General features: G+C 38.8%; 1 protein-coding gene across 1 annotated transcript in view; it reads right to left on the bottom strand.

The window, feature by feature from the left end:
- LOC126191820 (mutS protein homolog 4-like) overlaps positions 1–26067 on the bottom strand; it is a 317523-nt gene that overhangs the window by 289261 nt on the left and 2195 nt on the right. The window contains exon 4 of the mRNA XM_049932555.1: positions 12147–12295. Coding sequence (XP_049788512.1) covers positions 12147–12295 — 149 coding nt within the window. The remainder of the gene's footprint in view (positions 1–12146; positions 12296–26067) is intronic.

Below are 26067 nucleotides of genomic sequence, written 5' to 3' on the forward strand. Positions count from 1 at the left end.
GGCCCTTCTGCTCTGCAATCCCGAATTCCTGCATTCCATTTCACAGATCAAAACACTTACCCTCCAGGAATTAGGGCTTAATTCGTTACAAGTCCATAGACCATTTGAGTGATTCTTTTATTGAAAAGACGCAAAAATTAGCAGTGTGCACAACACCACCTCCAAAAACTGTCTAATCTATTCAATTCATAAACCTGGCTTGGAATAACAATACCAGTATCACCGCCAGTACAACAGTCTCCATAAAACTTGCTCCACATCCACTCACAGCTGCCAAATCCTGCGTCACAGATGCATTACATTTACCACACCATCAGAATTTCCCTCTCACCAGTCCACAGAACCCAGAGCGTAAACAGACCCACAACACAGTTATGAACCTCTCCTTCAAAAGCTTCAGTCACCTGCAAATCAATACTTTCCATAAGCTTCACCTTTTGTCCCACTCCCAAATTCAATAATGCTGGGCTTATTAAAGACCTTTTCTCCTTGTTCACTTCACTACAGTGGAAACACTTTTTAGTCACTAACCCAAATAATCACACTCAAAAACAAATATTGAAATTGATGTGTCGGCAGCTGGGCCAACACCTTGTAGATAGAGGTGGCTTAAAAGGCACGCTAGACTAACGCAGACGGGCGTGAAGTACTGGAACAGGATACGTAATTAATGCTATGAAGAAAAGTACGTAGCTGGTATAATACTTATCTTTAATCAATCATTGTGGTACATCGCACAAAGGAGACTTTAATTACAATCACTGTAAGGCTAATGGCGCCTTGCTAGTTCATAGCCATTAACTTAGCTGAAGGCTATTCTGTCTCTCGGCTAATGAGAGAGAAAGGCTTCGTACGTCTAGTCGCTAGCTCTGTCGTCCGTACAACTGGGCTGAGTTCGAGTCAGTCTCTCGAGACCTGCCTTGTGGTGGCGCTAGGTTTGCGATCACACAGTGGCGACACGCGGGTCCGACATGTACTACAGGACCGCGGCCGATTTAAGCTACCACCTAGCACGTGTGGTGTCTGGCTGTGACACCACAGAAATCTGCTTGACTCACTCTATTACTCCATCTAAACATGATACAACCCCCCCCCCCTCCCCTCCCTGTCAGGTCCCCAAAATCATCCCGACAACTTTCAAAAATTTCCTGACCTTGAACTTTACCTCACCATCATTCCCCAAATTCCTTAACATGGAAATCAGCCTTACATCCACAGATAGAACTGAAATCCTGCACCTAAAAACTGATCCCAAACTTACCATCGTACTTGCCAAAAAAGGCTCTACACTGTGGTTATGAATCACAGGGATTATCTGGCAGAGGGATCTGTCAGCTGTCAGGCAAGTCCATTGACAAGTGCTGCCATAGTGACCCCATTCCTGAAAGCCACCAGCATCTTCAGTCCTTCTTCAGGTCCTTAGGTCCATCCCAAACTTCTCTCCTGAGTCTAATTCTCTCCTCATCCCTACCATTCCCCACACATCTATCTTCTACAAAGTACGTAAACCCATCCACCCATGATGGCACATTTTGGGTGATTACTGTGCCCTAACTAAATATCTGCTCTTGTGGACCAACACCTCCAGATTATTACCTGTCACCTACTTCCTCTTTGGACTTGACATTTCTTGTTCCTGCACCACCCTGCTCATCATTGTTGGTGTCACACTCTTTACACTATTGTCTTCAATGCCCATGGTCTTGCTACTATTGAACATTCTCTTTCACAGTGCCCAACTGTCTTGAAACCTACAACTTCCTTCCTTGTCAGCATGACCAACTATATCCTCATTTCAGTTATTTCTTTTTTGAAGGCATCACTTACAAACAATCCAATACTAACCTATTTATGGGCCACCTAGAGGAATCCATCCTAACCACCCAGAATCCTGAACACATAATCCGGTTCAGATTAACTGCTATCATCTTCATGATCTGGACCAAAGGAGAGGACACCCTATCCAAATTCCTCCAGAACATCAACATCTTCTCCCCCACTAGCTTCACATGGTCCTCCTGAGATCCAACAAGCCATCTTACTTGATGTCAACCTCCATCTCAAAAATGACTACAACAGTACCTCTGTCCACATCAGACTTACCAACCACCAACAATAACTCCACTTCCATAGCTGCAACCCATTCCACTCCAAAACGTCTTTCCATACAGCCTAACAACCCGTGGTCATTGCATCTGTAGTGGTGAGTAGGCCTTTTCTAATTAAGCCAAGGATCTCATCACTGAGACCTTCACTGACCAAAATTACTCTCCCAACCTTGTCCAGAAATAGACGTCTCATGTCTTGCCCCCTCAGTCAGTTAGCATCCCACAGAAACCCACTGTCCAGCCACAAAGGAGCACCCCTCTCATGACTCAGTACCACCCATGACTGGAGCGAATTGAATCATATTCTTTGCCAGGGTTTCGACTAACTCTCATCATGCTCTGAAATGAGAAATATCCTTCCCACAATGGTATTCTGCCAACCAACCAATCTACACAAGATCCTTGTCCCTCCTACTCCACTCCTACTCCTAACACCTTCACTTGTGCCTCATATCCCTGCAATAGACATAGATACATGATCTGTCATATAAATTCTTTCACTACCACCTAGTACAATCCTGTCAGAGGCATCTGCTATCCCGCCAAAGGCAGGACCACCTGTGAAAGCAGCTGCGTGGTCTACCAACATAGCTGCAAATACTGTGCCACATTTATGTGGCCATGACAACTAACAAGCTGTCTGTCTGCATGAATGGCCACCATCAAACTGTGGCCAAGAGACAGCTTAACAATCCAGTTGCTGAGCATGCCACCCAACATGATGTACATGACACACCGCTTCACAGCCTGTGCCATTTGGATTCTTCCCACCAATATTAGCTTTACTGAGCTGCACAGGTGGGATCTCTTACAGCAACATATCCTTCATCTCCATAACACCCTGGCCTCAACTTTTGCTAGTTCCTGACCTCCACCTGCCTACCCCCTTTCTCTGTACTTCTTTCCTCCCCAGTACGCACCTCCTCCCCCCCCCCCCCCCCCCCCCAACCACAGCCTCCTGGCACTGCACCTAACAGCCCTGTCCCGTCCCCACCACATCCCTGTATGCTACCACAGGCATTTGAGATAGATTCCTGTTCACCTAAGATGCAGTTGCAGTTGGGCCTAGGTGCCCGGAGACAACAATTGTCATCTGTGTGAGTTGTGCTTGTATGAATGTATGAGAGTTTTCTATGTACGATGAAGGACTTAGTCCAGAAGCTGAATATTTCAAGCATTTTTTTTTCCACTGTGCCTGTCTGTGGTTCAACACCTCCTCTATGTCATGAGTAGCAAATTTATCTTTGGCATATTGTTGTTATTTTCCACTGGGTTTTCCACTGCATGACTAGTTTAGGCTAGCAATTATCCATCCTGGATTTCCTGTTGTATGATTAGGTTAGACTAGTAATTATGGAAAAGAATCTGATAGATTGCTTACCAAGGACATTGAACTTATTCTATTTACACTGCACTTACATTTGTACGTTTATTGATGTATATCTAAAGGTTGTGAACACATTTTCAATTATCATGTTTCTCAATATGACAAAACATAAAGAGACATTTCTGATTATGTATATTATCTATCTACCTGATATTTACTGATTGTTGATGAATATTGTATCTTTTATGCCCTGGGTTTGATTCAAAATTAATTATAATTTATGATTTGTATGAGGAAAGATACCTGTGATGTGGAATTTAAGCAAGATTCTAGCAAAAGAGATTGAAATGGATGATTGGTCCCAGAGACAAGAAAGAAAACGAAAATTAATTAAATTTTAGTGGGTTACGTATAACGTAATACAGTCTGGCAAACAGTACAGACAGTTACTGTTTACAGGGACACTTGTAACAAATATAGACTCATGGTGAGTCAGTTAAATCAGCGTCTACACAATTCTGACACGTAAAAATGTCCCCCCCCCCCCTCCTCGTTACATGGACATACTGTGCCAGAATATCCATAAATTGTATGTACGAAATTTGAGGAGGGGAGTGTAACAGACAGAGATTCACCTTTTGAAGTATATGATACATCTCTTTAATAAACATTATGATTTAATTGTATGGACAAATCAATTTTTTATCAGGTTTTGATTTTCAGTTTACACTAATCATTCTACAAAGTAAGTCAGCAGGAAAAGTACATGCTTTGAGGGATGATAGTATTAGTGAATCTGAATGGAAAACTTCATATGTGTACATATACCCTATTCCAAATGATTTGCAAGATAGAACACATTTAATGTACATGGTTATTTATTTTCTGTATTATTCAAACACTGTCACTGTTCACAATGTACCACAGTAGTACATAGGAAAATGAGACAACCAATTTGATACAGGACATTTGTGGTCTATCAGTTCAAGAAACTACCTCAAATTGGGCCACCTACACTACAGCTACCTAAGCTACAGCACAGTCACACAAGATTTTCAGTATTCTCACACACTCTTCGTGCAAATTATTATTATAAATAATGTAGAAACTTTAATGTAGCTTAACTGTGTACTGCAATGTGTTTTTGCTGTAGGGTGCATTTTCCGAGTTATTCATGCAAAATGTACAAAATTTATGTTATATGTGTTTTATCTTGGAAACCAATCAGAAAAGGGCATATAGCTACTTTAAGTTTTTTGTCCAGAATCAGTAATACTATCATCAAGGTTGCAGTGCTTGTGCTGTTACGAAGTGTGATGCATATGACATGGATACATGTTTGAAGAACAGACATAATATCACACCCATGGCTGACGATACTCAGGCACTGCAATACTGAATTTATCTACTGATACCAGACAGCAAATTTCATTTAAAATGTCCTCCCCCTGTATGGGAATTACGTAATGTGTACAAATGCAGGTTGTAACGCATAAATAATGACATATGAAGTTTGGGTCTGGCCATGAGTCATCCATGGATAGTCAATGTGGTTAAGGCAACCATTCATGTAAAGTGGGAAATCTGAGTCTGAGTCCTGGTCCAGCACAAATTGTCACTGTCATCATTCCATTATAAATGTGATGGTTGTACGTATTCACAGCTGCGAAAACATGTAATACGGTCACCCCTCAAAGCATATACCTTTCTCCTGACTCACAATGTACAATGGAATTGGGAATAAGGTGTGTTCACAAAATCTTATAAGATGACAGAACAATGTGATCATTATATAATCAAACTTAACATTTATAGCATTCTGCATGTACTGAAGCATATCTATTTGTATAGAATGATAACGATTTGGTATGGCAGTTATTATTACTGAAGTCAATTAAGTTTTTGATGAAAACTTACATATTTGTGTATTTATTGTTAAAGGGATTTCTTTCACAAAATTTATGATAAGAAAGCTTTTTTTTTACTTGACAATTTATATAAAATTCATTTTTATTTTTTGGTGAATGTGTTATCACAAGTGAATAGTTTTATGTCCGTACCATCTAAGCCCAGATTCCTCTATCATGTCATGTAATGGCTTCTCCTTCACTAATTCCCTCATCCTTTCATTCCTTAACCTCTCCATTTTTGACACTCCAATATTATTTCTCAAAAATTTAATCTCACTTTCTCTTTCTTTTATTACCCAGACCACTGCGACATACATCAGGATTGGAATATAGTACGTCAGACATACAAGGTGGTGAGAAAGAGCCTGAAAACCCAGACCACTGAGACATACATCAGGATTGGAATATAGTACGCCAGACATACAAGGTGGTGAGAAACAGCACGAAACACTTGTAAGGATTTTGCAGGGTAGGTTGCATTGATAAATAATTGTTAAGAGAATAAGTTTGATATTTTGCACTGTTTCTGAGTTAATTAGCATTGAAGTTAGCCAATCAGCCCACTGCATGTACAGCTATGAGTGGCTCACCGGACAGTGTCACCAAACATGTTTTTCGTTTGGTTTCCTGACAAAACAAGGCAGTGACACAAAAACTGGACCTTGGGTGGTAGTAAGGATCAAACCCAATCCAAAAGCTGAACAGTCTCATATATTATCAGTTACGCTATCAGAACAACTGATACTTATTGTATCTGGTGGGCTGCTTCAATTTACGCAAGCTATTACCTGGTTGACTAATTTCAATGCTCATTAACTCAGAAATGGTGCTACATATAGAATTTTTTCCTTAACACTTACCGCTCAGCACAATGTAGCCTGCAGAAACCTTACAAGCTTTTAAGACTGTTTCTGATCACTCTGCATAACCCTTTTGCTGTTTTGAGGAACATCTTTGCTCCATATCAGACTTTGGACACTCTTCTGGAATGCTTCTGCTTGTCTCACCCACTCATTTATTTCTGTGTCATTTCTTCCATTCTCCTATATTATACTTCCCAGATACTTGAAACTCTCCACCTTCCTTACTTATTCCCAGACTGTTATTCTAGTTGCGATTCCTTCCTTCTTCCTGATTGTAATCATCATACTTATGCTCATTTTCATCCCAAATCCTTCTACTATTTACTGCCATACATACAACTGCTCAGGCACATCCTCCTCGTTTCCCCAAATCATCAGATTGTTTGCAAACATCACTGTTTTCATCTGTCCCTCATCAATTACCTGTGCCACTCTGATCATTATCTGATACATCAGCACACTGAAGAACAATGGTGAGAATGCATTTCCCTGCCTCAAGCTATTCTTTCGTTCCAGCCAATCCAATCTCTCTTCACCTGCTTTCACACAGCTCACACTCTTGTTGTACATTTCATATATCCTCCTTACAGTCTGCTTTTCTACTCTTCTATCCTCCAGGGTCTTCCAAATCTTGTTTCTGCATACATTATCAATTGCTTTTTCAATGTTAAGGAAGCATCATGTTCAAAGTGGTGTTCCTGTAGCTGTATGAGACGTAACAGTCCATTGAAACCCATTTAAAACACATATTTTTTGATCCAATTTGAAACAAACAGGAATCACTGATGATACTTACAAAATTGATACTATAAAACTGTTTACTGAATTGTAGTTGTGTTAAGGTGTATAGGTCCTGTAATTGGTAGGAATATTTTGGATTAATGTAATTAGGTGAAATCTGGAACAAATAATCGAGTACATTGGTCAAAGTCATTTCTTTGAAACTGATATGGATTTGTGTTAAAACAGTATCTAAATAAGGTCTGAGGTATTTAAATGAAAAACCAACTGTGAAAATCAAAATTGATTAGAAAATTAAAATGTAATTAGCGAAAATGTTGTAAGTGGCATGTAAACGTGGGTAGTTCTGTAGGTGTTTTGTCAATAATAAATAAAAGACCTATTTTGCCATATTCAATGGGAAACTTTGAAACTTATACGTTGGTAAGAACATTTTCCAAACCATGTATCTTTTGCATTTTATAAAAATAGTAAAAGTATTGTTAATATTTCATATTTGAGTATTCACACACTCCTAAAATGTTAAATACTTAAAAATCAATAAATGCATTTGCTCTATTAGAGCCAGTGCAACTGTTGAAATATGTCATTAATTTTAAGGGAACAGTTTTAATTGTAATTTTATTAGAAAAACCCTTTATAACAATAATGAGGTTTGTTCGGATTTATATATAAAGAGGCAGCCATGTTGGCATGATAGGGCAGTGTCTTAGAAGATATTTTGCAAGAAGCATGTAATTGCTTAAGAAAGATGTACGTCAGTGTTGTAAGCATGTCAGTATAATTGTGACATGATTTAGAATAAAGATTCTGAAACATAATGTTTGTATTGATCATTCATGGTGTAAAAACCATGTTACAGTCGACAACATGAGCTTGTGGCAGCAGCAGATATAAAGCAAATGGATGAGTACACCCTAAAAAATTATAAGTTTTGTTAGTAATAATTTCACATGTCTTAGAGTGAAAATCAGATCTATTGCATGCCTTCCCTCTCTGAACTCATGTTCTTGTTCTCATGTCCTTCCTTTTATTTTTGCCCAAATTCATTCTTACAAAACATTCTCAAAGATCTCTGCACAATGGCCCATCAGTGTGATTCTGTGATAACTTTTGCACTCTTTTCAGTTTTCTTGAGGATTGGGACCATTATTCCCGTCTTCAGTCTTCTAAAATCCTCTTGTCTGTTCACACAGTTTTCATCATTCAATAGAACCATTGTATTCCCACCTCTCCTGCTATTCTCACCAGCTCTAAACTCGGCTCATCCAAACCTGATGCCTTCACTCCTTTCATCTTCCTCAATGCATCTTCAGTTTCTCTCAATGATAAATCTTTTTCTGTTTGCAGTTCCTCTTCTTCCTCCTCCCACAGGTGTCTGTATGGAGTCAAGAGTTCTTCAAAATATTCTCACCACATGATCTTGAGTTGTTCTTTATTTTCTAGCTCTTGGCCACTTTTATTCACTGTTTGAACATAGTCTGTCATATAATTCCATCTCTAACTTTTAACCATCTCATATAGCACCTTTTTGAACCTGCACTAGCTTCCTCCATCATGCTACTCCACACATCCATCCACCCACCTTCTTCTGTCCTCTGCCACCACTCCTTTTTGCCTCTGCCTTTCTTGTCTGGTACTCTTCTCTTGTCTCTACTGTTCTTTTCAGGAAGCATGCACTAAAGAATCTATTCTTCTTCTGCACCATATCTTTCATTTATTAATTCCACCATGGTGTTTCCTTTCACCACAGTCTATCCTTCCACCATGTTGTTTCCTTTCATCTCTTTTTGTTGCTTGTTTTACCACATGCTATTTCTGCCACACTAGCTAATGTCCTCATAAATCTACCCACCTCTAATGACATTGATGTTGACAGAACATTACTCCTCCTCCCCCCCCCCCTCCCAAATCTATCCAATGCCTCTACCATTCGGATATTTTTTCTTCGATATTCTGAGGCAATCATCCCTACTCTCTTCTTCCTTCAGCTTCTATATCCTTACAAACCTATCCTGGTTTTCTGTCCCTTTCTTTAGCCCCATTAACATTCATGATCAGCAGTTGATAGTTGTTATCTAAGGCCTCTGATGGTATTACCTTGAGACCTGTTATGTTCCCATTCATTTCTAAATCATGCTGAATAGTCAGCTACAACTTTCTACTGAAATTATTAATGTGACAGGTAATCTTGTGGCTCTCCTTTTTCTGGAAACAAGAACATTCCTTTGGCAGAAATCTAAAAGTCTTTTACCTTCCTCATTTTGATTGCCCCAACCCTCTGATACAATCACACTTCATAGCCTTGTCTTTCTCTTCCAACGTGCTTGTTATTATAATCATTCTTTCCTCCATCTGTGTCTGTATTCCTACTTAAAATTCTTGTTTTTCTGCCTCTGTGTGGGGCATACACTTGTAATATCTCCATTGTATGTCTCTTCAGTGATATTTTTATTTTCATCATCCTGTCACTTATTCTCTTCACATCTTCTTTTAACTCATCTGTCATTACTACTCCCATTCCATTTCTCCTTCCATCAGTAATCCCCTCAAATATAATTGACAGCCTATTCTCAATTCCCTCCTTCCTTCTCCTTTCCACCTTGTTTCTGCCAACCCAAACAAATCCAATTTCCCCCTTTCCATCATATCCACCATCTCCCTCAACCTTCTCTGTCAATGAATATCTCCCTCAGCCTTCTCTGTCAATAATCCATGTTCACCGCAGGTTCTTGGGCTATCCTTTCCACAGCTTGTTCCATTCATGAAAGCAATAGGGTTATCCATTACTGGCTTGCTGGACCTATTGTAACTTCACCAGAACCCAATTGGCCATCATTTTTCAGGGTTCCTGTAGGGCCTTCACAACCACCAATCGCTCTCAGGGCACACACACAGTCTCCACTGTACTTTGCCCCTACAGGCTGCCCTTGCCCATCTCCTACATTGTGATTGATGAGTTGGACTTGTGGGAGAAATTGCAATAACCTTATTTAATTACTTGAGGAAACTACAACTTACGACCAAAAATTTTGTGTCAGTCATTAGTATATACTGCAAGGAGAAGTGTTTCAATGGTAAGCAAGTTTCTTTGCATAATCTATACACAATTACAGGTACACCATCAGATCCAGATGCTTTTCCTCTGTTGAGTGATTGTAATTAACTTTCTATTCCATTACCACTTATCTCAGTCTCAACAATGATGTGGTGATTGAAAAGAGAGCCATACTATCATATTCCACAGCTAAACAACCTTTGATCTGTAGTCGATGAGTCAAGATGTATTTTCTGAAAGACTGAAATGTAACAGTAACAAGTATTTATAAAGAAAATAGAGATACACAAGTGACCTCTAATTGTAGACTCATTTTTCTTCTTCTCACATTCTCAAATATTTTTGAGATGATAGCTTACAATACAACATTGTACCATCTTTCTGAGAATAGCCTTTTAACAACAGCCCAGTTTGGCTTCATGTAGTTTTCCACTACATAGCTGAAAGCTTCAAATCTTCCCCTATTACTACAAATCTTACCCACAAACAAGTTGCCCAAATAATCTCCTCTACTTACTTTCTAAGAAACACAGCTCCCACTTTCAAAAACTCAGCAGCACCCCCTTTCTTACACAGTGCCACCTAGGCCTCAAATGTTTCATTATGGTACACCAACAAGAATAAGACTTTCACAAGTCTAGCCCTGAAATAAGATCATCTCTCTCTGACAATATTCTCACATCAACAGTAACCCATCTAACCTCTGTAACATTTGTGTAAAACCATATTACCTCCCAGTACCTTTATCCCTACCCCACAGTTCCAACTTTCACGTCATTCCCACTGTAAAACTTGTTTCTTGCATCCACCAATTACCACTTACTCCAGTTCCACCAATGCTAAATCTTACAACATCAAAGGCAGAGCAACATTTGAAGCCATACATGTTATTTAGTAACAAACGTTTTCACTGCATGTCTTTTTTTTATAGTGATATGACTGTAAGTAAACTGGCAGAACTTGTGAATGAACACAGAAGAACTGTTCATATTGTGGCCACCCAGTATCTATTTGCTCTACAGCATGATTCAAGACACCTGAGTAAACACTAAACCCCATACATACTGTTTGGATCTTCCCGCTGAATACTAGTTTCCTTGAACACCATAGATGGGACAGTAGTCCCCTATATATCCATGCATCCTAGTACTATCAAGGGCTTAACCCCCATTAAGAACCCAAAATCTTTTTTTATGAATAAAGAATATTATTATTTATTGAATTTCTATTTTATCTACAAGTTTCTTTATGTCTCCCTTTTAGTTTTCCCACACACTTCTTCTGCTTTCCTCCTGGTTCTTAATTAGATTATGAATACGATTTTTTATTTCTCTTTCTCTTTACTCCACCCTCACTGGTACTGTGCTTGTCAATGTACTATCTTTGATCTTCTGCTGTCTCTGATGACTTTCCCTTCTTCTTTGTCTCTTTCTGTACTCACAACAGATTGGTCCCTCTCAACTTCCCTCTCAGCCTCCCTTTACAACCCTCCCAACAAATCCCTGTTTTCTCTATGAGAAAGGAACATAAAATTTCTGAAATCTAAGACAAACTTTTTCTGCTTTTAAGTGTTCCTGTTGACAGTGCTTGAAATTTAACTTCCTGACAGTAATTATTGGCAAGCCATTCTTTGTAGTTATAATTTAACAATTTTCACAACTGAAATCAATTTTGATACAAATGAAAAATAGTATGACGTGTTCCAGATGTTGTTGTGGGGAATAGCTTCTAGTCAAAACGACTGATTTTTCATCACACTGGATGAAAATAGTTTTTATTACAGTTCAGATTTTCACAGAGTGCCATCTTCTGATCATAAAGTATGCTGTAAAATCAAAAATGCATTTTGCTCCAATACTTTGTAACATGTGATATGTTATTCAGTATTATTATGTACTTCTTACATATGCCAAGTTATTCAGTATTTCTACACATCATATGATATTAAAACCTTCAAAGGAACTACATTTTTAGTGACCCCTTTGATATAAAACCAGTGACCACTACAGCTGTTGCACAATTCAGAAACACTAATCATGTAATAAATGTCTGAATTATCACAGTTTCATTACACCATATTTCAAAAATAAATAAAATATTATTTATACAAATTTTGTACATAGCTAGGGCAAAACTTACTTCAACAGGATTGAATATATTCACTTTTGTAAGTGTACTGACATAACTCTGACTGTCACTTATTTGACAGAGGACCAGATGAGGATGTCGAACATCAATTGCTGCAATCCCCACTTCTCCTCGAGCATAGCCACGACCCTCACAGATTGCTTTTTCAATAGAACAAAAAACAAAGTCCAAAATTATTATTGAAAATTACTCAATATGACTGTTCTTTTCATGTCGATCTTATATAAACAGAAATATTTTCACTGATTTCTCAACTTATAAAGTACACAGACGAAGCATAATAGTTGCGTATGGAATAGTGCATAAATACACTATGGCACAGAAAAAAATTGTAATTGGATAAACAATTTATGTTCCATTGAAAAGATATGACACATCAAGCAACAAAATGCACAAATTAAACATAAAAATGACCAAAAATTAATTCCTGCCCATCTCTGAAAGATGAGACTTGGGAGACAGTCACATATAAGCTACATACATATAATGGTAAGACTATATTAGCAGTGTTGCCAGTAGGTCAACACAATAAGGTACCTTTTTTATGTGCAAAGTAGGCAGAAGGAGGCCTTTTGGTTAACTTATCCACAGGGTGATGAAGTTGCTTAGGAAATTCACACATGGGGCACCATCCAGTGTATGCCCACTGATCTCTACTTCTGGTATCTGTAAGTGAATATAATTTGTCTGGATCTCCATAACATGAGTTTTTGTGAAATTAATGGTTATGGTCCTAGATGTGAACCATGCAGTTGTAATCTTGTTTCATTATTCTCCTTTCTGTGTCTGGTATGGGTGTATTTGGCTATTTCTGTCATTAGAGAACATTTTATAGTTTTTGAAGATGTCTCCAATAGTCAGAGTAAATCGTTTATGCAGGCCAAGACGAAGAGGAAATCGAGGATGTAAGCTTGTGGAATACCACATTTAAGGTTATCCCACTCTGAATTTAGTTTTATTCCTATTCTATCATTTCTAATGTGATCACCTATTATCTGTTGCTAACATGCACCTCTGTCCTTGCAGACGGAATGCATTTACTGCCATACCAGTTTGTTTTCCATAGTAGAATTTTACGGTCTACATGATCAAAAATGTTAGCAATATCACAGAAAATGTCAACATCTTTGTTTCATTTACTTCTAATTGCAGTGATTTTGTGATATTATAAATTCTTATCCATAGAGAAGCTTTTACGAAAGCCAAAAACTCAGAGAACATGGAATGACGGAAGTGTGTCTGTAATTAAGAGGTCATTAGCATACATCCAGTTCTATAAATGGATGGTACTGCTTCTTATTTCAGTCTTTCATGAAATATACCTTTACTTATAGGCTCGTTACAAAGGTAACTCAGGGGAGGGCTGGCGGCTACCAACTCTGCATTAGATTGGTATACTGTATAATGGCATCCATAGTCACAAGAGTTGCTACTGTAGTGACCTAATGATATTTGTAGGCTTTTAACAGGCGATTTAGCAAAACTGGTGACTGATGGCAGAGTATGCAATGACTTTTTAAGTAAATTTAATAAACCTGCCTTTAATGGAATATTTATATCCCTGTGTTTTTAGCTACTTTTAGGAATTTAGTGGCCCATAAATTGAATTTAATATCATCTGTCTCACAGCTACTGGCTTCAGGAAGTTGAGTAGCATTTGCTTCATCAGGTTTCTTTGTTTCATGTCCAATAATGATCCATACTGTCCTTACTTTGTTATTGGAATCAGGAATTTTTGTGTGTAGTACATTTTTTTTTTTTCCTTTTTGTTGACGCAGTGAAGATTTTTACATGACATATTGTAGTGAATTTGTAAGTCTTGATTAAAGTTATTCACCTGCTATAAATTAAGCACTTTCCTCCTAGCACACATTTTAATCTCAGATGTTAGCTTCCCTTTCTCTCACCTGCCAGTATAATTGTGCCCATGCCATTGTGAAGAAAAACTGGATTCATATTAATGTAAGAAAACTTCTAGGAGAGAAATAAATTTTTCGTCTACTGTGTGTCCTTGGTAAACTTCTTCCCATTTTTCATTAAGTAAATTCTCCTTGAATAGTGTATCTGAGGCAGTATTTACAATGCTGTGAAATCTTACTTTTCCCTTCTGAGTTTAAACCTGATTTTTTGTAAATTTAATTTCTGCCACTTGATCATAATGGTCAGAAAATGATATATTATGAGACTCCCATCTGTTTCATGAAATATAGTTGGATTTAGAAATAAATCCATGAACCATGGACCTTGCCGTTGGTGGGGAGGCTTGCGTGCCTCAGCGATACAGATGGCCGTACCGTAGGTGCAACCACAACGGAGGGGTATCTGTTGAGAGGCCAGACAAACATGTGGTTCCTGAAGAGGGGCAGCAGCCTTTTCAGTAGTTGCAGGGGCAACAGTCTGGATGATTGACTGATCTGGCCTTGTAACATTAACCAAAACGGCCTTGCTGTGCGGGTACTGCGAACGGCTGAAAGCAAGGGGAAACTACAGCCGTAATTTTTCCCGAGGACATGCAGCTTTACTGTATGATTAAATGATGATGGCGTCCTCTTGGGTAAAATATTCCGGAGGAAAAATAGTCCCCCATTCGGATCTCCGGGCGGGGACTACTCAAGAGGATGTCGTTATCAGGAGAAAGAAAACTGGCATTCTACGGATCGGAGCGTGGAATGTCAGATCTCTTAATCGGGCAGGTAGGTTAGAAAATTTAAAAAGGGAAATGGATAGGTTAAAGTTAGATATAGTGGGAATTAGTGAAGTTCGGTGGCAGGAGGAACAAGACTTTTGGTCAGATGATTACAGGGTTATAAATACAAAATCAAATAGGGGTAATGCAGGAGTAGGTTTAATAATGAATAAAAAAATAGGAGTGCGGGTTAGCTACTACAAACAGCATAGTGAACGCATTATTGTGGCCAAGATAGACACAAAGCCCATGCCTACTACAGTAGTACAAGTTTATATGCCAACTAGCTCTGCAGATGATGAAGAAATTGATGAAATGTATGACGAGATAAAAGAAATTATTCAGGTAGTGAAGGGAGACGAAAATTTAATAGTCATGGGTGACTGGAATTCGTCAGTAGGAAAAGGGAGAGAAGGAAACATAGTAGGTGAATATGGATTGGGGGGAAGAAATGAAAGAGGAAGCCGCCTTGTAGAATTTTGCACAGAGCATAACTTAATCATAGCTAACACTTGGTTCAATAATCATAAAAGAAGGTTGTATACCTGGAAGAATCCTGGAGATACTAATAGGTATCAGATAGATTATATAATGGTAAGACAGAGATTTAGGAACCAGGTTTTAAATTGTAAGACATTTCCAGGGGCAGATGTGGATTCTGACCACAATCTATTGGTTATGAACTGCAGATTGAAACTGAAGAAACTGCAAAAAGGTGGGAATTTAAGGAGATGGGACCTGGATAAACTGAAAGAACCAGAGGTTGTAGAGAGTTTCAGGGAGAGCATAAGGGAACAATTGACAGGAATGGGGGAAAGAAATACAGTAGAAGAAGAATGGGTAGCTCTGAGGGATGAAGTAGTGAAGGCAGCAGAAGATCAAGTAGGTAAAAAGACGAGGGCTAATAGAAATCCTTGGGTAACAGAAGAAATATTGAATTTAATTGATGAAAGGAGAAAATATAAAAATGCAGTAAATGAAGCAGGTGAAAGGGAATACAAACGTCTCAAAAATGAGATCGACAGAAAGTGCAAAATGGCTAAGCAGGGATGGCTAGAGGACAAATGTAAGGATGTAGAGGCTTGTCTCACTAGGGGTAAGATAGATACTGCCTACAGGAAAATTAAAGAGACCTTTGGAGAGAAGAGAACCACTTGTATGAATATCAAGAGCTCAGATGGCAACCCAGTTCTAAGCAAAGAAGGGAAGGCAGAAAGGTGGAAGGAGTATATAGAGGGTTTATACAAGGGCGATGTACTTGAGGACAGTATAATGGAAATGGAAGAGGATGTAGATGAAGATGAAATGGGAGATAAGATACTGCGTGAAGAGTTTGACAGAGCACTGAAAGACCTGAGTCGAAACAAGGCCCCGGGAGTAGACAACATTCCATTAGAACTACTGATGGCCTTGGGAGAGCCAGTCATGACAAAACTCTACCATCTGGTGAGCAAGATGTATGAGACAGGCGAAATACCCACAGACTTCAAGAAGAATATAATAATTCCAATACCAAAGAAAGCAGGTGTTGACAGATGTGAAAATTACCGAACTATCAGTTTAATAAGTCACAGCTGCAAAATACTAACACGAATTCTTTACAGACGAATGGAAAAACTGGTAGAAGCGGACCTCGGGGAAGATCAGTTTGGATTCCGTAGAAATGTCGGAACACGTGAGGCAATACTAACCTTGCGACTTATCTTAGAAGAAAGATTAAGAAAAGGCAAACCTACGTTTCTAGCGTTTGTAGACTTGGAGAAAGCTTTTGACAACGTTAACTGGAATACTCTCTTCCAAATTCTGAAGGTGGCAGGGGTAAAATACAGGGAGCGAAAGGCTATTTACAATTTGTACAGAAACCAGATGGCAGTTATAAGAGTCGAGGGGCATGAAAGGGAAGCAGTGGTTGGGAAAGGAGTGAGACAGGGTTGTAGCCTCTCCCCGATGTTATTCAATCTGTATATTGAGCAAGCAGTAAAGGAAACAAAAGAAAAATTCGGAGTAGGTATTAAAATTCATGGAGAAGAAGTAAAAACTTTGAGGTTCGCCGATGACATTGTAATTCTGTCAGAGACAGCAAAGGACTTGGAAGAGCAGTTGAACGGAATGGACAGTATCTTGAAAGGAGGATATAAGATGAACATCAACAAAAGCAAAACGAGGATAATGGAATGTAGTCAAATTAAATCGGGTGATGCTGAGGGGATTAGATTAGGAAATGAGACACTTAAAGTAGTAAAGGAGTTTTGCTATTTAGGGAGTAAAATAACTGATGATGGTCGAAGTAGAGAGGATATAAAATGTAGACTGGCAATGGCAAGGAAATCGTTTCTGAGGAAGAGAAATTTGTTAACATCGAGTATAGATTTAAGTGTCAGGAAGTCGTTTCTGAAAGTATTTGTATGGAGTGTAGCCATGTATGGAAGTGAAACATGGACGATAACCAGTTTGGACAAGAAGAGAATAGAAGCTTTCGAAATGTGGTGCTACAGAAGAATGCTGAAGATAAGGTGGGTAGATCACGTAACTAATGAGGAGGTATTGAATAGGATTGGGGAGAAGAGAAGCTTGTGGCACAACTTGACTAGAAGAAGGGATCGGTTGGTAGGACATGTTTTGAGGCATCAAGGGATCACAAATTTAGCATTGGAGGGCAGCGTGGAGGGTAAAAATCGTAGAGGGAGACCAAGAGATCAATACACTAAGCAGATTCAGGAGGATGTAGGTTGCAGTAGGTACTGTCTATGGTCAGGGCACAGACAAGGACGAGACAAAAGCAACGACTGTAGACAATGAAGTGCAAAGCAGAAACCTTCATCCCAATGGAATCAGCAGGTGAAGAGAAAAGAGAAAGACAATCCAAATCGTGAACAGAAGGAAAAACTAAATGCGAGCGAAGTTGTCACTGAATAGGCCATAGTACAGTGATGATAATAACTGACAATATCAACATAAGTACAGAACTGACTGAGTGTTCGCTGGGTGGCCGCATTTATATCAGCCTATTCATCAGCCTATTTGTGTGGCTAGAAGCGTAGTGCACTCATGCCAAGAGCCCAGCACTGCAGCAATTTCTAATGGTCATGTAAGTCCATTTCCTCCAGCAGGCATTCAACTTTTGTGGAGCTGGAAACCAGAACAGTAACTACTAACACTTTGAGAACTTTTTAGCTTATGCAATAAAATGACAAATTGCCACCTAAAAAACAGTTCCTGCCCTTTTAGTTATAGTATGTAACTGTTGTTTATATCTATGGTATACCTGGGGTGAACCCATTAGAGATGGAGCATAATCTCGAATTGGACAAGAATGTGGAAAGAAAATGGCAGGATCCTTTTCAAAGGTGCCATCTTGATGTTTGCAATAAATGATTTAGAGAAACCACAGGGAAGACAAACTGTCACTTAGAAAACGGCTCCTGTTTTTGTAGAATTTATTTTTAAATCTTGTGGTTTGAGTGTATACTCACAGTTAATCTAGAATTTTATTTGATTGTGAGTTATATACATGTTATTAAAGAATGAAAACACTGACATAAGAACGTCAAGTTCATTTGAGAAGTTCCCACATGATATTTATTTATGACATTTTTATAATAATTTTGATCATTTTTATAGAATAAATAGTTCATTCACTTTTGCTGCATTCCTTGTCCATTTATACCAGATGACAGCCATCGTAAAGGAATATACGATTTTCTAGCATTTCTGGGTGTATGTCAATGCAGTAAGAGGTAAATTTAAGTGCAAATCACATTCAGTTGTTGGGCAGATTATAGGCACCAGTATACTGATTCCATTTTACAGTGTTATCATTTGATTTAAAAGAAATCATTAGCTACAGGCATCACTTAGGGCCTTAGGCTAATCACTTCCAGTTTCCCTAAATGGTAAGTTTGCCTCCTTCTTTAATGAACAACATAATGCCATGGTCAAAAGCTTGTAAAAATGTGCAATATTTGCAGACAACCACAGATATTAGTCAATAGGTAGAACTTCATAGTACTAGGCACAGAAACAGGATTGTAATGGCTTGTTGCCAACAGATTAATTACTAATACATGTGTTATGGTTCAAATGGCTCTGAGCACTATGGGACTTAACATCTGAGGTCATCAGTCCCCTAGAACTTAGAACTACTTAAACCTAACTAACCTAAGGACACCACACACATCCATGCCCAAGGCAGGATTCGAACCAGCGACAGTAGCAGTCATGCGGTTCTGGACTGAAGCGCCTAGAACCGCTCGGCCACCGTGGCCAGCAATACATGTGTTACAAAACCTCTTTACTAAATAGATTTGTAACATTCACAGTAACTTCCAGGTCTCAAAAGTATGAGAGTGTACTGAAAAGTAATGCCTCCAAATTTTTTATGTGGAAACTCTTAAAGCTTTCTAAATAAAACAAATCTTGTTAACATTCTACATCTTTGTTCTTCATGTCTCCATATTTTTTTCTCAACATAGTCACCCTGGCGATGAACACATTTCTCCCAATGAGAGACAAGTTGTTGATAAATCACTGTAGAATGTCTGACATTTTTGATGGAGACATAACTACACCTCTGCTTGCACCACTTCATCAATATCAAAGTGAAGTTCTCAAAAGTGTTCTTTAAGTTTTGGAAGCAGATGAAAATCAGATGAAGCCAAGTTGGAGCTGTAAGGTGGATGATCAATGACAGTGGACCTGAGGTCACAATGTCGCAGATGTTGCAATGACTGTGTGTGGTCTGGCACTGTCATGCTGAGTGAGATGGTGTTTCATGTGTGGATGAACTCTGTGAATTTGAAACTCAATAACAACACGCTGTTTCTCATACATCAACATAGTTACATTACACACTTACATGTTACATGCTACAATTCAGAGTCCTCTAGCGGCAGAGGGCAGCAAATGTGTAGACATGAAGAATAAAGATATAGAATGTCAATAATGTTTGTTTCATTTAAAAAGCTTCAAGAGTTTTCCCATAAAACATTTGGAGGCACTGCTTATCAGCACACCCTTGTACCTTTGAGACCTGAAAGCTACTGTAAATTTTTCAAAGCTATATAATAAAGAGATTTTGTAACATATGTACTAGTAATTAATCTGTTGGCAACAAACACATTATAAACCTGCTTCTGTGCCTAGCACTATGAAATTCTAGCTGTTGACCGATGTCCTTGGTAAGCTTTTGCCCATGACATTATGTTTCTAGAAAAAGAAGTAGGCGAACTTACAATTTAGGGACACTAGTGGTAATCAGCCTAACGCCCTAAGTGGTGCAAGACGGAAACCTGGGAAAATTTTGTATCACTATCTGTGTGGTTACATCTTTTGAGTTATTGAGAAAATTACCATGCTTTTGCCCATTAAGACCTTTGTCAACAATACACACACATGGATCCTTCCCACTACACCAGCTGTTCTGAATTACACAAGTGGGAACTTTCCCTATAATACATCCTCTGTTCCCGTAGCCATCCTGGCCTCAACCTTTGTTAGTCCCTGTCCTCATCCATCCAGCCCCTTCCTTGTTCCCATTCCAGCACTACAAAGCTCTCATTTCACCAAAACACCCAGTCTTTTAATTTCTCTCCTTTTCTCCTACTTCCCCTGCCCCCCTCGCCCCAGCCCTCCGTCTAACCTGCAGCACTTCACTGTCTGCCTTTCTCACCATACTATCCCTCCCCCTCCCCACCCCACCCTTCTCCTTACCCCCACCAAGTCACCATTCCCATCATGCACTGGTGCTGCTACTTGCAATGTGGTTTCAGTTGCCTGAGACTGCAGTTGTGTGTGTAAGTTGCATTTGTGTGTGTGTGTGTGTCTATTGTTGATAAAAGCCTTAATGGCCGAAAGCTATAATGGTGACTCTTTTTGTTGTGCCTATCTGCAACTCAGTCTCCACTATATGGTGAGTAGCTTATTTACTCACATTTATCTGTTCATATAAGTGGTCGTAATGGCAATGTTGCAAAGGTACTGGCCATAATCACTGCAAATGTTGGCATTAAGCTCAAAAGAATTCCTTGGTTTAGGTGTAATACAGTGGAATTGCTTGGAATCTTGCATCTAGCTCTTCACTGAAGGCTTCAATAGCTCCCGAATTGTATCAGTGACTATAACTTCCAAGTCAATACCGGTTCATCAGTCATTGGTAATCGGAGAAAACATTTATTTGGTTTGGATCTCCTACACTAACAACCTTACAGCACAAATTAGGAAGCTGTAGCAGAGAGCAAGATCCTATTAAATGAAGTTTTAATGTACAGATGTCTTATAGGAAGAGTTCTTGGTACCATAAGTAATATTTGTAACAACAGTCTCGTCAAGTGTTCAGAATATCTTGGAATTGGTTTTCTTTTGGAGTTTATATGCCAAAGAATTGCTTTGCCATCCGATTTACAGAAGTAGAAGATGAGTCCAGATATTCACACAGTGCTAGGTTTAGATAGGACCTCATTTTCAATAGCATCCTTTTGGGTATTAGGCTATTTCATACTATAACACTAAAAATAACTATACAACAAATACATCTGTCTTCGCAGCAGTCTTGTTCAAAGCAATGAAACTGATCAGTCTGCCAAGTGTCTTCCTTTTGTACCAACTCATTTCATTTGTAATACAACAACCCACATCATCATTCTTGAACATCAACAGATAGTCCAAAATTAAGACGCCAGTGGATAGGTGGCTGTCTGGAAGGCAACTGCCTGTGCTACTGCAGCAGATGATTAGCATATAACAGCAAATCAGGAGCTTATACCCAGGGACAGAGACTTCTTGAAGCAAGACACTGATGCTGCATGGGAGGAATGCTTGTTTATGGTGTTGAATTCAGGTCTTGCAAAGCCATTGGACAACAAACGCATACGACCCATTGGACTGTAACCATTGGTGGCTAGGATGTTGGTAGCTTGTAGCCATCCTTCATGCCATTACTGTAGCTCTCTTGTTTTATGCTTCGACAACATTATGAAAAAGATAGATTGCTATTCACCACATGGAGAAGTTAAGTTGCAGACTATGTCTGGCCACAGCAACCAGAGTGCTCATGCAAGTATGAGTTGTGCATGTGTGAATGTGTTTCCTACCTCAGTAAAGAGGTTTTTGGCTGAAAGCTTAAATGTATAGCAATCATTTTGTTGTCTCTGTCTGTGAGTCAACGTCTCCTTCATATGGTGAGTAGCAATCAACCCTCTTCATTGTACTGTCATTATTCAATTGTTTTAGTTTATGGTTTTGTGTCCATGGCTATTGAGCATGCTTATGGACTTCCTGAAAACTGATAGGTTGGTCACAGTCCAGGTGATATTTGGCTGTTGCTGTGTTGCCTAAGTTGTACATACTATTTTTGCTCCAGAAAGCAACTACTAATCAGTTTCCCGGTTATGCCAACATAGACATCAATACATTCACACTGCAGTTTGTAAAAACCTGCGGTGTGGAGAGCATCTATGAAATCAACTGTGGGTCTCAATAGATTCTAAGGTCACTCTGAAGCATAGGAAAAATTCCTTCGTTGTACCTCTCATATAAAGTAAGCAAGCAGCAATGGGATGTTCTTCAGCTTCATTATCTACTTAGTCTTCACTGTGTCTCATAGCACATTTTATGTTTTTACAACCATATCCATTTGCATAGAACATTGTGCAGCTTGTTTTGTTCACAAGGACGGTTATCAACAGTGCTTATATGGTGAGCCCACACTGTCAGTGTACACAACACATCATTTTTTTGTGCTGGACAATGGTGCAACTTTGCGTGAAACAATTTACATCCTGGTTTGCCACTAAATGTTTTGCATACTTCTACATTCAATAAAGAAACAGTGCCATTACTCTCTGTTTCCAGTGGAAACTGTAAGTTTTCATGTAAGCTGCTAACTTATATGATTGTGATTCTCCATGTCGTCACATGAAGCTGCTTTTATTTTATAGTTGTTTTTAGTGCTACAAAATGGTGCAGCCGAAAACCCACATGGATTTTATTGAAATTAACACCAGCAGTGGAATCCTATGTACATACATTATTGTGTCATAGTCTGAAACTCACATTGCTTCACTTCCATCCATCATGTTGCATGTATTTTTTTAGCCTTTTCCTCATTCTCTCCAGAGCAAATTTAAAGATTAATTAGACAGACTGATAGTTCTAGTGGTGGCAGAGCAAGTTTCTGTAAATGAATGTGTCCTGCTATTAGCAGTCACACATAAAAATAATGGGAAACTGTTTATGTTGTAACTTCAAGGCTATTATAAATTCTCTGTCAGTAGTGGATTTCTATCTTTCACCCCACTGAAAGGATTTGTTCCTTTGAAAATAGTGCAAAAAGTACGAGGGGAAGTCAAAAAGTAAAGGGATTTTTGAGAAAAGGAATATTTATTCTAATGAAAGAAAACTGGAGCATATATTATTGTTCTATGTAACCTCCCTACACTTCAATGCACTTCATCCAATGTTTCACAAGTTTTTTGAATCTGTTGGGAAAAAGGTTTTTTGGTTGCACCTTTAACCAATTTTGCAATGCATCAATGACTTCTGCATTGGTTGCAGATCTTCTTCTTTCCCTGAGAGCTTATTTCAATGGTCCCAACATACTGAATTCACTTGGATCCAGGTCTGGACGGTAAAGCAAGTGTTCCAGCAATTCGAATCTCAACTCCTTTATTGTTTCGGCTGTCTGGCAGAATGTGGCTGAGCATTACCTTGCTGCAGTATTATATCTTTTTGATGTTTTCCATGACATTTGCATCTGATTGCAGGTTTCAGTTTAGTTCACAACACAACACAATATTTCTCACTATTCACAGTTTTGGCTCTTGGGATGAAATAAACGGCTACCACACCCTTCATGTCCCAGAATAGCCTTAGCATAATCTTACTAGCTAATGGGTGCCATTTATATTTTTTAACTTCTGGTGATGATGAGTGTTTCCAAACCATGCCCGTAGCCTTACTTTCCAGTTCGTGATGATGCACCCAAGTTTCATCTACAGTAATGGTTTGCAGTAAAAATCCATCTCCCTCGTGATGATAATGGGTCAAATGTTTATGAGAGATGTCCATCCTTTGTGTCTTACACTATGCTGACAATTCTTTTGGTACCCATGTTGCACATGCTTTCCAAAAATCTAGCCTGTAGTGAAAGATAGAATATGCTGAACCATGACTGATAAGTAAAATGTTGGTGATTTTGCCCACTGTGATTCATCTGTTTTCCATCACCATAACCTCAATGACTTCCAAAGTGTCGTCAGTTGTTGACATTGATGGCCTGCCTCATTTTTCTTCATGACATAGAGAAGTTCTTCCCTGTTTGAAGTGCTCTAAACATTCATAGATCTTGCTTTGTGATAAACAACCATTACCACACCGTGCTTGCATTCAATGAATAATTTCCACTGGTTTAACATCTTCCACAAACAAAAGGCAAATCACTGCCCTCATTTCCTCCTTCATGCAGATCGACAATGGAGCTGCCATGTTTCACAGTCTGGCTGTAATAAAATGGATAAAATAAGGAATGAAACAATAAGATCAGTTTTAAAAATCTGTTCAGTTAATGATTTTGACACCTAATCCACAGAAGGAGATGATAAACAAAAGCACTTACCAGAACTACACACAAAATCAGTGACTTTGTATCCATTGCTTCAAAAGTGGCAGGTGTTAAACGAGATTTATAAAAATGTCATTTTCTGCAAACAAGTACTCAGTATATTTAGTGAAGTTAATTACTACATTCATTTTATCCCTAATATAGCCAACAAAGTCGAATCAGCTGTAAAAGACAAATAAAGTTAAGTTTGTCAGGGCTCAGGATTGCAATTATGACTTTTCTGTAGCTCAATTCAGTTCTCAGATTGACAGCATCCTTAGTGACATACACACCTGCTATTTGAGTTATTGGCCCATTACCATGTCTATTAGCCAAGACTTGCTAAAAATAACAAGATGTTGGCCTACTTCTGCCAAGACTGTACCCAGCAACACACACTTACACCTCATATGCTTTCCCCCCATGAACAATCCTAATGAGGCACTGGCAGTGATTGCATGCTGCTTTTGCACGCCCTCTATTTTGCATTTCATGTGCCTTATAGTGGTTGACATGATTTCCAAATATCTTCTTGCCATGCCAATGCACAGCACCATTTCTGAGGTATGGAATCTACTTTGTCAAAAATCTCTATTTAATTCACAAGCAGCAGTCCCTTACAGTCCAGTATCCTTGACATCGATTTGCTGTAGAATCTTAGCATATATTCTGAGCTCAAACATAATGAGATATTTTGAAAAGAATAACCTCCACAATACCACATGGCAATGACTTCAAGAACATCAGTAATGTGAAACCCAAACAGCACTTTTCTCACATGACATACTGAAAGCTTTGGATCAAGGCAATCAGGTACATGCAGTATTTGTTGATTTTTGTAAAGCATTTGACTCAGTACCACACCTACACTTCTTGTCAAAAGTTCAGTCATATGGGGTATCAAGTGAAATTTGTGACCAGATTGAGAACTTTTTGGTAAGGAAGATGCAGCACGTTATCTTGGATGGAGAGTCATCATCAGATGTATAAGGAACATTGGGCATGCCCCAGGAAAGTGTGTTGGGACCTTTGCTGTCCATGTTGTATATTAATGATCTTGCAGACAATATTAACAGTGAAATCAGGTTTTTGCAAATAATGCAGTTATCTACGATGAAGCACTACCTGAAAGAAGCTGCATAAATATTCAGTCAGATCTTGATATGATTTCAAAGTGATGCAGAGATTGGCAATTTTCTTTAAATGTTTAGAAATGTAAAATTTTGCACTTTACAAAAAAAAAAAAACTTAGTACCTGTGACTATAATAACAATGAGTTACTGTTGGAATCGGCCAACTCATACAAATACCATGGTGCAGCACTTTATAGGGATATGAAATGTGGTGATCACACAGGCTCAGTCTTGGGTATTACAGGTGGTACACTTCGGTTTATTGGTAGAATACTAGGGAAGAGCAATCAGTATGCAAAGGAGATTGCTTACAAATCACTTGTGCAGCTGGCTCTAGAATATTGTTCAAGTATGTGGGATCTGTACCTGATAGTACTAACAGGGGATACTGAATGTATACAGAAAAATGCAGCACAAATGGTGACAGGTTTGCTTAATCTGTGGGAGAGTGTCACACAGATACTGAAGGAACTGAATTGGAAAACTCTTGAACATAGA

Source organism: Schistocerca nitens, chromosome 1 (genome assembly GCF_023898315.1).
Source record: "Schistocerca nitens isolate TAMUIC-IGC-003100 chromosome 1, iqSchNite1.1, whole genome shotgun sequence".
NCBI classification, from domain to species: Eukaryota; Metazoa; Arthropoda; class Insecta; order Orthoptera; family Acrididae; genus Schistocerca; species Schistocerca nitens.